General features: G+C 39.4%; 2 protein-coding genes and 1 pseudogene across 2 annotated transcripts; 2 read left to right on the top strand and 1 right to left on the bottom strand.

Annotated features, from left to right (window-relative positions):
- The first annotated feature begins 429 nt into the window (after positions 1-429).
- On the top strand, positions 430-540 carry LOC125472867 (annotated as a pseudogene).
- Positions 541-5,591: 5,051 nt separating this feature from the next.
- On the top strand, positions 5,592-7,517 carry LOC103930864 (mitochondrial fission 1 protein A-like). Its single transcript, XM_009340254.2, has 5 exons — positions 5,592-5,774; positions 6,229-6,367; positions 6,600-6,724; positions 7,087-7,150; positions 7,248-7,517. Exons 1-5 carry the CDS (start codon positions 5,682-5,684, stop codon positions 7,331-7,333), a joined length of 507 nt encoding a protein of 168 aa, XP_009338529.2. The 5' UTR covers positions 5,592-5,681; the 3' UTR covers positions 7,334-7,517.
- Positions 7,518-8,211: 694 nt separating this feature from the next.
- Positions 8,212-11,704, bottom strand: LOC103930865 (serine--glyoxylate aminotransferase). Its single transcript, XM_018643402.2, has 6 exons — positions 11,567-11,704; positions 10,303-10,548; positions 9,750-10,034; positions 9,063-9,429; positions 8,760-8,970; positions 8,212-8,475 (listed from the first exon to the last, which is right to left on the bottom strand). The coding sequence occupies exons 2-6, from the start codon at positions 10,505-10,507 to the stop codon at positions 8,338-8,340; spliced, it is 1,206 nt and encodes a 401-aa protein (XP_018498918.2). The 5' UTR covers positions 10,508-10,548; positions 11,567-11,704; the 3' UTR covers positions 8,212-8,337.
- Positions 11,705-11,771: the final 67 nt, after the last annotated feature.

The raw sequence follows: 11,771 nt of genomic DNA, 5'->3' as shown, positions 1-11,771 counted from the left end.
CTTGGGTTATATGTATTGGAATACACATCATTCCTTGGCCTTTGATTGTAAGAATTCATGAGGTTCACTTGCTCTTGGACATACTCGGGGTAAGCCTCCCTAGATGGACATTGATGAGTAAGGTGGCCTGGTATGTTGCAAATGGCACACACTTCACTTGCTTTTGGCACCATGTTGAGCACGGATTCAAGCTTCTTTTCTAGGTTAGCTACCTGCAAAGAAAGATCATGATTAGAGCTTGTTTCATACACTCCAACTCTCTTACCCCTTACATCTTTGTGTTGAGCATTAGATCCCAACATCTCATAAATGTTATATGACTCTTGAGCATTCTTTTTCTTCAAAGCTCCACCTGTTGCATTATCAACAGTTGATTGACATGTTTGGGTTAGTCCATCATAGAAAATTTGCATTTGTAAGTGAAGAGGTAACCCATGGTGTGGACATTGCAACAAAAGGCCTTTAAAGCGCTCCCAACACTCATTGAAAGGTTCTCCATCATCTTGTTTGAAGTTGAAGATTTGTCCCCTTAATGTGGCTGTCTTTTGAGTGGAAAAGAACTTTTCCAAAAACTTCTTAGCCACGGCATCCCATGTGGTGAGTGAACCAGGTACTAGAGTCATTAACCAACCCTTGGCCCTATCTTTCAAGGTGTAAGGGAACACTCTCATCCTCAGATTTACTTCACTTACTCCCTGTAAAGGTAAACCACTCACAACATTGTAAAATTCTTTAATATGAGCTAAAGGATCTTCATTAGGTAAGCCATAAAAAGAAGGAAACATATGGAAATGTGAAGATTTAAGATCATAGTTTCTAGCTTCTGTGGGCAGCAAGATGCATGAAGGTGAATTTGGTATGATTGGTTGAGCAAAATCCTCCAAAGCTTGAAGATCATCTTGGTTGCCCGCCATCTCTTCTTCTCTTTCCCAATTAAAGTGCTCAGATCCTTCACTTGTTGGACTAGACGGTTTCCCTTCCTCTTCTTCACGGACAATGGAGGAACTTGTTGGCACAAAGCTTTCCAAAGTGTTGCCCTTTAACCGTTCAATTCTTTGGCCTAATTCAGCAAGTCTATTTGACATATACTACCTGAAACAAGATAAAACAAGTTTGAATAAAAATCAGAAATCTACTTAAAATGAAAAGAACAAGGTTTAATATCAAAACAAGCAATTATAAGGGACTGAAATCAGTCCCCGGCAACGGCGCCATTTTGATTGGTGATTTTCCTTCTTCGTGCTAGAATATGTTTAGTATAATGGCACAAGTAAGGGTGTCGAATCCACAGGGACTAATTGGACCTATACAATTACTTGTTTTGCAAGAACTCTATAAGAGAAATAAAACTAATCAACTTAGGCAGATTTGTTGTTGTAACTTGAAAGCACAAGAAAATGAAGTAGACACAAATAAATGAATCAACAACTAATAAAATGAGATAGCACAAATGGAGATGAAGCTAGGGATTCGGTTTCACCATTGCTAAGCCAAGTCCATGCTTGTTGAATCAGATTATACTCATCCATCTACCTATTTCTTGGGTTTGTTTCACTTAGATATGATCAACCATATGATGTGTGGACTTGATCAAATGTTCCTAATCATGAACCTAAGTGTGATGTGAAACTTTGGTCCCTAATCAAGAACATGACACGCACAAGAAACTTTCATAAAACCAAAGGAAACACTCGGCAGGTTGTTTGCAAAGTATTCCCTTCATTCATTCACATATCCACCAAGAGTATGCATGATGTGTGCTTTACTCTTGGCTAAACAACCTGTGGTTAAATCAAATGGTGATCAAACATTAAAATCAACACACAAAGTCACAATTAAATCAGAGAATGAAACAAGAAATAGATGGATCAACTGAGCATTCTGAAATAACAACATGGCAATCTTGCAAGGCTACATCGAATCCCTAGAAAGAAATTAGTTACACTTCATGTTTACAGAATGTTTGATATAAAAATATACAACATGAATGAACATAGAATTAAGGAGAAAGAACCCTTGAAGCAAAACTGATGTCGAAATCCCTTAAGAGTTGCCTTCGGTGTTGGTGCTCCAAGTGTGTTGTAAATGAAGGTGGAGCGGCTAAGGTTGAATGGTTTCTGCGAGTGGGAGAGTGTATGGAATGGAATGAAGCCGAGAAGAGATTGTGTAGAAATGGAAGGAGCTCACGGCAATGAGGGAAGATTGGATGTGTTTGTGGTAACTTGTGTATTGAAAATGAGATGTGTTTAGGTATATGGCTGTTTGTTTAAGGTGTTTGTGTGGAGGAATGATGGAAAAACAGCTAGGACAACATGTGAAAGCTGGAATTGCATGTGAAGATGCTGGAATTTCAATGTGAAGTGCACGGCATGGGTGTTTTGGTGCATGTGTTGGCTGTTTTGTTTGTTGGTTAAAGCTTGTGTTTGCATGTGAATGTTGTTTGTGTGAAGTGTGTGTGAATGCATGTGGATTAAAGAGTGAATGGTGGCTGAAATAATGATGGAAAACAGCTAGGAGAAGTATGGAATGCATGTGAAATGTAAAGGGAAAAACTGGAAATGGCTAGGAAGGTCACGGCATAGACTTCTTTGGTGCAGAAATGGGTGTTGTTTGCATGTGAATTGAAGTTAGGGTGAATGATGATGAATGGATGTGGATTAAAGAATGAATGGTGGTGTAATGATGAAGTGTGATGGCTGAAAATGGCAAGGGAAATGCATGTGTTTGCACGGCAAAGAGGGAATGTTCGTGTTTTTGTGTTGGTTTGAATGGTTTAATTAATGGGAGTGCATGTTTGAATGATTAAAGTGCATGTGGGTGAATATGTGGCTGATTTATGAAAGGAATGCATGTGTTGATGAAGTGGAATGACAACTAGGTTATGAGGGGAATGCATGTGATGCATGGCAAGGTTTTAGAATGGGCTTAAAATAGGGTTGTTTTTTATGGAATGGATGGTTCTTTGCATGGCTATAAGGGAGAGAATAAGAGAGAATGGGCTAGGCCTTTTGTTGTATGTCCTAAATTGCATAAATGGCCTTCAATTTCGTCCATCCTTTTGGCTCCATGGATAAGCTATCCAATCCATGCCCAAAAATGCTCCAAATAGCCTCAAAATGCACTTTCTTGCTCCCTAAGCCCTTAGAACCTGAAAACACACAAAAGAAGCATAAATAACTAAAATAACTAAAGAAACAAAACGTAAATGTACGAGAACAAGCCATTTAAGTCGCATGAATATGCTCCTGTCAGGTATATACGGAAAACCAAAAGCCCACTCACTGATATGTGGAATGGTCGTAGCCCCCCTGCCTTGAGTGACCACGCTCGTCCTCGGGATAGGTATCACCTATATGCGAAACAACTACAAAAACGTCAATTTTAAAGTACATAACCAACCTTTAGAAATAACTTCTCATACAATGCTCAAATGGGGTATATGAATATACCAACGTGATCTACTCAACCTCAGGAACATCCCCATATTTTTAAAATAATTTTTCACCGTCGCACGCGCCCCCACGCGCTGGCCAAGGCACGGCCACACACACCGGCCACGTGCAGGCACGTGCCTGGCACGCTGCCGACGTCAGTTAACGCCGTTAGGAATATTCCGTCAGTTTTAACAGATTTCATTAACGGCGTCAGGAATATTCCGTCAGACTTGACGGAATATTCCGTCGTCTTCTCCGGCGAGCCTTCGGCGCCGGCGCTGGAAAACTGGAAAAATTTCAAACTTCGATATCTTCTTCGTTTTTCAACCAAATTTCACAAAATTGGTACCAAAATGAAGCTTAGAACTAGAGGAACACATTCATACCACTTTCAAGTGCTAAAAACCACGAAATCTCACCTGCAAAATCACCCCAATTCCGGCCAACCTCGAAACTCGTGATCCCGACGTCCAAAACCTTCAAACGAACCACCCCGAGCCTCCTAGGGACCTCACCAAGCTTCCTACAAGCTTGAAATTCCCTAAAACGTGAGAAATCACGTGTGCATGAACAGTACCCGAAATCGGGCATCGTGGATTCGACGTGAAAACGAAGGTGTTCTTACCTGAAATGGGTTTGGTTGGACTCCTACAAGCCTCACGAGCTCGAATATGTGCTTGGATTCCACGATCTGTGAAGGTTTGATGTGTTTTGGGTGTGGTTCGTACAAGGAAGGGAAAATGGGAAAGGGAAAGGCACGGGGGAAAGGTGCAGGGATAGGGAGAAAGGGTGTGGGGTGTATGTTAGTGTGTGTGTGGCACAAAACATGCCAACAAAAACCCAAAAACACACACACAACGTAAAATGACGCTAGGGGTAAAATCGTCTTTTCACGCGTACGTTTTTAAAATTCTCGGGACGGGCTGTCACAACGTCAAATCCACCCTAAACTACTCTAGGATCTCTATGGAGTTGATTAAGAACTTCCTTAAGCTTTAAAATTTCATGGAATGTCCACAATGACAATGGAGCAACAAAGCACCTCGTCGGAGCCCGTGAGTTCTCAGGTTTCCGACGTCTATTCCTCGACCTAATGGTATGGATGAACTCATAACCTTGAGAGGAGTATGATCGTAGTATCAATAGGGTCAATCCGTGGAAGTTTTGGTAAGTTTGAGAGTGATGCTCATACGGTGTATGGACGAGGGAAATTAAGAGAAGATGAGGGAGAGGGTGAAGGGTTGCACATGTGTATGTGTGTGTGTGTGTGGGGTCACGAGTTGGCCAAAATAAAAGGGGTCACAAGCCCTAATTGGGCTATGGGATTTAGGGTCTAATTAATTGGTCCAAAGGAAATAAAATAAACCCAAAAATTCTAATTGGGCTCAAGGTTGTAAGAAAGAAGATAACTGGTGGATATGTGATAGGCAACCAAAAAATTAAATCTTACCCAATCTCGCTCTTGAATTATCGTAATACTTTCGTTAGGAATCGAATTCGACCCTAACTTGCATCGACGCGCTCGTGACGTCGAGTACGATTTAATTACGTCAGCAAGGAAGATAACTTAAAACTGCATATGAACATCCACATCACAAAACCACAAGGGCATTATTGTCACTTTACATACTCAGGGATAAAAATATATAATAATTCGGGACGGGTCATCACACAACCATCTATGTGTATTATTTTAAATATTTATATTAATAAATTTATTGAATCGAACAGTTAAGATCTAATATGATCAAATCTAATGGTCCAAATTTAAACTCAACGGCTAAAATAATTTTAAAAAATATTTCATGCATTCATATTCTTTCATAGTGTTCCATGTAGGTTTAGTAATTTTTCAATATGTACTGAAATCTAAATTTTTAGGTTAAAATATTCATGAGATTAAATTGGGATAGCCTACAAATTTTTTTTTAAAAAAAAAAAAAATACCTAAATTCATTCTTTAATAATCTCAGACTAAAAATTTAACCTAAAGAATTAGAGCAGAAAACCTGCTTTTGGATTAAAACCTAAATTTTCTAGGTTAAATTTTTAACTCACGATTGGAAATGGTTCCTTTTTTATTTTTTTATTTTTATTTTTGTTGAGAGAGAAAGAAAAATAAAATAAAATAAAGTTAGCCTTGAAGGCTTGAAGTAGAACAAAAAGGAAAGCTCAAGTGTGAAAGAGTTCTGTGGGTTTTAGTCGGCTTTTCTTAATCATAAACCCAACAACGCAGACGAAACGAGAATGGCAGATAACGTTGCGAAATTCTTCGAATCAGTTGGCAATTTCTTCTCCGGCGGCGATCAGATCCCATGGTGTGACCGCGACCTCATCGCCGTAAGCACTTTCCCTGCGATTTTTTGTTTATTCATTTCTTATCTGTTTATATTTATTGTTGGTATACATGTGATGTGATGTGAAATGAGATTGCACCTTTAGGGTTTCAGAATTCGATTATTTAGTTTTCTCTCAGTGCGTAGGTTTTCAATCATTAGGATTTGAAGTTCTGTTGATACAATTCTTTGGGTATTTCTTTGAATTATTTAACGAAATAATGGAGAGAGATATATCATTAAGATTTAATCAATTGGAGACTAAATTAGATAAATATAGTAATAATATTACTAAATCCCCTGTAAGGCATCTTTGTAGGGATTTAATCAAGGGGTTTAATCAAAGGAAAATGATTCATTTATAATGTTGATGAGAGTTTGGTAAGATGGTCATGCTGAATGCCAGACCTGGCAGATGTTTTCGTGTGATTATATCTTTCGAATGCATGCTATGACAGGGTATTGAGAAAGAGGTTGCTGATGCTCAGAATGGTTCCCCTGATCACGTTTTCAAAGAATGTCTTATGCGATTATCATGGGCTCTTGTTCATTCAAGGCATCCAGAAGATGTGCAACGTGGCATAGCAATGCTTGAAGGTTCTCTCGCTCTTATCTCTCACACACCTATACGCCCGCACATCCACTAACATACTAACATACAATACATACACAAACACTTTATTCTGTAGGTTTTTTTAGATAACACAGTGTGCTTGCTGTAACTATTTTGACCATATGATGCCTTTTCCTAAGCACTTAACACTGAACCTCCTTCGTGCTGTTCAATTTACTGTCTTTTGTACTTTCTCTCTGACTTGATATGTTGCAGAGGTTAGGAGGGATCCTACTAAAGCCCCTCGGGAAGTGAGAGAGCCGCTATATCTTCTTGCTGTTGGGTATTACAGAAGTGGTGACCATACCAGGTGCAGGGAACTTGTAGAACAGAGTTTGATGGTATGATCTTCGTTTAGATTTGATTATGCAAACATTATCAGAACTTAATGCATGCCTATGTACTTTGAAACTACTTGCTCTGCACGTGTAGGATAACTCTTTTCTTTGTAACTTGTAAGCATCAATGGTGAAATTTAGAAAGGAGACGTAGAGCAGCTTCTCAGGAACTATGGGTGGAAAATACTCGGTTATTATCTCCTGTTTGCCTTCACATTCTATATAGTAGTCCAGATTGTATTAATTATGTTGACGCCATTAGATATGCATGCTTATGGAATTGTTAGTTTTTTCTTTTATCTCTTTATGCTTGAATGTGCTTGTATAGTCTGCACTAGATTTACCATGACATGGTTCTTTTGTAGGTTGCACCTGATTGGAGACAGGCACTGAACCTTAAGAAAATGAATGAAGCCAAGATAAAAAGAGGTAGAAATCAATCATCTCTCTCTCTCTCTCTCTCTCTCTCTCTCTCTCTCTCTCTCTGTGAAACTGACAATACTATCCCTCCTCTGTTTGAATGCAGATGGTGCGATTGGCATAGGGATAGCAGCGACTGCTGTTGGACTGCTTGCTGGTGGAATTGCAGCGGCTGTGGCTAGGAAGAAGTGATCCGGTATGCTTGACCTGTGAGTTGCCTGTTCATATAAATTTTACATTAGATGTAAAATTGGTACAATTGTTCGCTTAAACAAACTATTGTGAAGAAAGTTCCAAGAGTCGGATAATCTTCTTTTTTTCTCTTTTAAGAGAGTTTACTTGAATTATAACATGTTAGAGTTATGAACTTGCTATATGCCCTTTCTTTTTCGCTTTTTCACTTTTTCAGTCATTTGTTAGTAACAGCCCAAAATTTGTAACAGACGAATATGCGACATGGATTAGACTTAGATGGACTAGGATCCTCTCTGGATCCTTCTCTGGATCTCTTCCAGAGCATTGAATCCTGGCCGTTCAACCCTAAACTTGAACAGCCAGGGATCAATTTTAAATTTTCTAAACTATTTTCCACGCAAAACAAGAAGCCAAACTCGCCTTTCCTCCTTCTTCATGTTGGCGAACACGCGCCTCCCTATTCACCGACCTCTAAGATCTCCAACAAGAAGAGGAAAGCCTCAGCCTCCATCAACGTGATAGTGTCCAATGACTACCATAAGTGGGTGTGCCATCCTGGGAATTTCATCTTTTCATCTTTAATTTATGGGTACTGAGATAGTTATGGCTTTGTCCTAATCGCTTCTCTGTCCTGCAAGTGGATTCTCATTCGACTTCTAAGTCTAACTTATAAATTGGAGGGTCCTGGCTCATGCCACACTAGTCTGACAAGGTCTTAACATGTCTGCTCCTTTCTCGGTTGCAAAACCGCTTTGGTAATTCTACGCTTGTGTGGAATTTGATTCCATCACAGTTTTGTTTTTATGTACCGCTGCCTAATTGTACACGGTTTACTACCAAGAAAAATTCAAATATAAAGCACAGACAGTGGATTATACTCAAAATACCATGTATTAAGTAGGGAATTTTGTTAACCTCAAAAGAGTGCAAAAGTAGGAACGAAATACGCATTATTTACAGAGCATCCTGAAAGAAAACGAATTACACAGATAAACTGTGAATCAGATCCGGGAAGGGATCAGAGGGATATTGTTCTGCAAGTATGCACTGGCAGCTGCAACTCCGCTTCCGAGTTTCACTGGGTATCCGACATCCCTAAGCACCATCTCCACACCAGCGAGACAACCCAACAGTTGCAACTGGAAACACAACAATTTTCAAATACCACCAAGTGAGAAGGTAAAAATGAAAGGGATGTATTTAATTATAACAGATCCCTTTTACTTGCATTGCAAGATTTCCCAACGCTATTCCTACTTAGCGTATTTGAGAGACGGAGGTTCAAAAACTAGATTTCTACCGACTCTATTCCACGTTAAGCTAATAAACGAGACCATTTTCCTTTTCACTTCCAAGATCCAACCAATTTGTAATAAGAGCTTGGAATATGTAAACAATGTAAGATGCAAAGAATCGACATTACCTCGTTCAGGTTGCCAAGATGCCCTATACGGAAAACCTTGCCGGCCACTTTGTTCAGGCCTAGGCCTAAGCTCAAATTGTACCTTTTCCATGCCCGTTTCACAATATCGGTACTGTCAATGTGTGGAGGAACAAGCACAGCAGTCACTGTGTCACTCACCCATTCCTCCCTTTGGGTGCAGTTCTTCAAGCCCCAAGCCTCCACAGCAAGCCTGTATTTCCAAGTTGTAAGCAACGTTCAAATCCCCCGATAAATGCAGTCAAATGTAATTGGGACACGAATAGTTGTAAAACAAAGCTCTACCTTGTTGCTTTGCCCAAACGGCTATGTCTTGCAATCACATTGTCAAGTCCTTCCTCAAAAAGAAGATCGAGTGCTGTACGTAGCCCATACAGCAACTGGATGGAAGGGGTGTATGGCCAGTATGTTCCCAACTTATAGAACTTCAAGTAATCATTCCAGTCAAAGAAAACTCTCACGGACTTTGCAGTTTTAGATGCCTCCAGAGCTTTGGGGCTTGCACACACAATCCCAATTCCAGTGGGGAGGGAAAGAGCTTTCTGAGACCCAGTTAAAGCCACATCGACCCCCCACTCATCCATACGGAAATCAATAGCACATATGGAAGATACTCCATCGACAAGGAAGAGAGCCGGATGCCTGTAGTTATCTGAGAGTTCAATGAAAAAAAAATGAGACGCGTTCTATAAAGGTAACTGACAAAGAAGAGAGAAATATACAGCATGAAAAGGAATAAAAGTGACAAGACTGCCTTCGGCGTGTCAAATCTAAACCCTAGTAACTAAGGTACTAGACAAGCTATATTCGAAACTCAAGTACTCTATGGTTCGGCCTCGGATAGATAAATAGAGAGCCACATACATATGCATATAGACAACCATTTTAGAACTGATAATAAAACATGTACAGAAGCAGATTTATGGATACTAAAACGAAAGCTAATTCAGGCACAGCAGAAGACAAGCTTACTAAGTATTTTTCTGACTTTAGCCAAGTTGTTGGTGACTCCAGTGGCTGTTTCATTGTGAACAATGCATATTGCCTTTATGGTGTGGGCGGTATCTTCTGCAATTTTTGATTCTAGAATGTCGAGGTTGGCACCTTGGCCCCATTCACTTTCTACGACATCCACATTGAACTTGAGGCGCTGCTGCTGATCGATCCACAGCAAACTGAATTGGCCAATCAGGAAAGATACAGTCCGGTCTCCAGGAGATAATGTGTTTGTAAGAGCACTCTCCCATGCACCAGTGCCTAAATAAAATTTAAAGTAACATTATTGAGTGAAAAAAAAAAAAAAAAAAAAAAAAAAGTCATTCACACTGAATTCACTTAATCATGAACGTAAGATCGCTTCTAGTTGTTCAAACCATATAATACTTTAGAAACAACTTTTTCTTAGCAGATCACAAAATCTTGTAAAGGAACTTGGTGTTCTTAATACTCACATATCCATCCACAAGATGTTATTAAATATATATAAATGAAAGGAAAAAACTGAGACCATAATGGTTTGAGATACCTGTGGTAGGGATCATAAATGGAGTTCCAGTTGTAGTTTTGAAAATCTTCTTCACATCCTCGAGCAGAGTTTTGGTCATTGCTGGAACAGCGGGAGAACGGTAATCCTCATTGTTTCTGTTCATGGACCGAAGGACTGCCTCCGGAATATTCACCGGGCCTGGAACAAAGAGATGGTTCCTTCCTGGTCCATTAACGTAGTCCATTTTCGCCTCCCTGCAAGTTCACAAATTGAGCCGACCCTCAGCTGCATACAAATTAAAAGTTAACCTCAGCCACCAGAAAGAAAAGAAAAATGGTAGTCCCCATCTATTGCACTTCCCAGTTAGAACTTAACCTCAGACCCATTAAAAGAAGTAATCCACGGCTACCAGAGAAATGTATGATTTCACACAAACACACACACACAAACACAAACACGTCGATATCATGTTTCTATAGGGGAATACATATACATGTGAATTTTCTAAATCGAAGGTCACATAAGTTCAACCAGTACTTCCCGGCACCACCTATGCAGCTGCTATACATAATACGTAAATAAATATAAGCCTTGATTATCCTTAATTTTCTCTAGTGTTTCTAAAGTGTTATCCGAACCTTATACATAAGTACACATAATACATGTATCATTGTATTATTAGTTACTATGGAGAGAAACAACATTCAGGGCTCGTTTGGTGCCTGAGATTGGAATTGACTGGGTTACTCTATAAATTCAAGTATATTGAAGGACTGAGATGAATGAGCTTTCATTTTGATGGGATTAGATATGAAGGAAACTTATCCCTTCTAATCCTTAATGCGTAATCCATCTTCTACCTCCAAGTTGGACACAATTTTTCATTTCTTCCTTGAACAAACCCTTAAACATAGTGGCTTATCTACTCCATTCCAATCCAAAACACCAAACGGAGCCTCAAATTGCATTTTATATCTGAACCCAACTCCAAATAAACTAAGAAAAACCTCCACATAACACGGAAAAAATAAAGATTGGAAATATTTTGTAATTATATTTTGAATCAAAAGTAAAGCTAATATAAGGCTCTATTAAAATTTCGGGTCAAATAACACACACACGCACATAACAAAATTGAAATCAGCAAATTCATAAAACAGATATAATTATAAACGACCAGAGAAAATATCCATACATGAACACTAACTGATCACTAGAAACATGTCGATATATATAAATATATATATGTATATGTACATAATCAATGAAAAGAGAAGAGAGGAAGAAGAGGAGTTTTACATACCCAAATCCCAAAGGCAACAAGTGGAAGAGAAGCAGAATTCTCTCTTCTCCGTGGGCACCCGTCCTCTCTTCTTTGGACACACAGAGAGCAATGCCAAACTGTTTTATATTTCTGCAGAGGGAGGTGCAAGTGGAAGGGGACCCACTTTTCTCAAACGTGGAAGATAAAGAGCCACGCCAGTGGCGTCACTAACAAGAGGAGAGGA

This window comes from the organism of the source record quoted next, unplaced genomic scaffold (assembly GCF_019419815.1).
Source record: "Pyrus x bretschneideri cultivar Hongxiangsu unplaced genomic scaffold, Pyrus_bretschneideri_v1 Contig75, whole genome shotgun sequence".
In the NCBI taxonomy this organism is placed as follows: domain Eukaryota; kingdom Viridiplantae; phylum Streptophyta; class Magnoliopsida; order Rosales; family Rosaceae; genus Pyrus; species Pyrus x bretschneideri.
Note: the sequence above shows the minus strand (reverse complement) of the source record. Positions and strands in the feature narration are given on the sequence as shown.

What these genes read in the sequence shown, in the direction of transcription:
- LOC103930864 (XM_009340254.2), top strand. Translation starts at nt 5,682, where the DNA reads ATGGCAGATAACGTTGCGAAATTCTTCGAATCAGTTGGCAATTTCTTC. An exon ending in TTGTAGAACAGAGTTTGATG is followed by an intron (nt 6,725 to 7,086) that starts GTATGATCTTCG and finishes GTTCTTTTGTAG; the next exon opens with GTTGCACCTGATTGGAGACA. An exon ending in TGAAGCCAAGATAAAAAGAG is followed by an intron (nt 7,151 to 7,247) that starts GTAGAAATCAAT and finishes GTTTGAATGCAG; the next exon opens with ATGGTGCGATTGGCATAGGG.
- LOC103930865 (XM_018643402.2), bottom strand. Translation starts at nt 10,507, where the DNA reads ATGGACTACGTTAATGGACCAGGAAGGAACCATCTCTTTGTTCCAGGC. An exon ending in ATTTATGATCCCTACCACAG is followed by an intron (nt 10,035 to 10,302) that starts GTATCTCAAACC and finishes AATTTTATTTAG; the next exon opens with GCACTGGTGCATGGGAGAGT. An exon ending in ATCTTGGCAACCTGAACGAG is followed by an intron (nt 8,476 to 8,759) that starts GTAATGTCGATT and finishes TTGTGTTTCCAG; the next exon opens with TTGCAACTGTTGGGTTGTCT.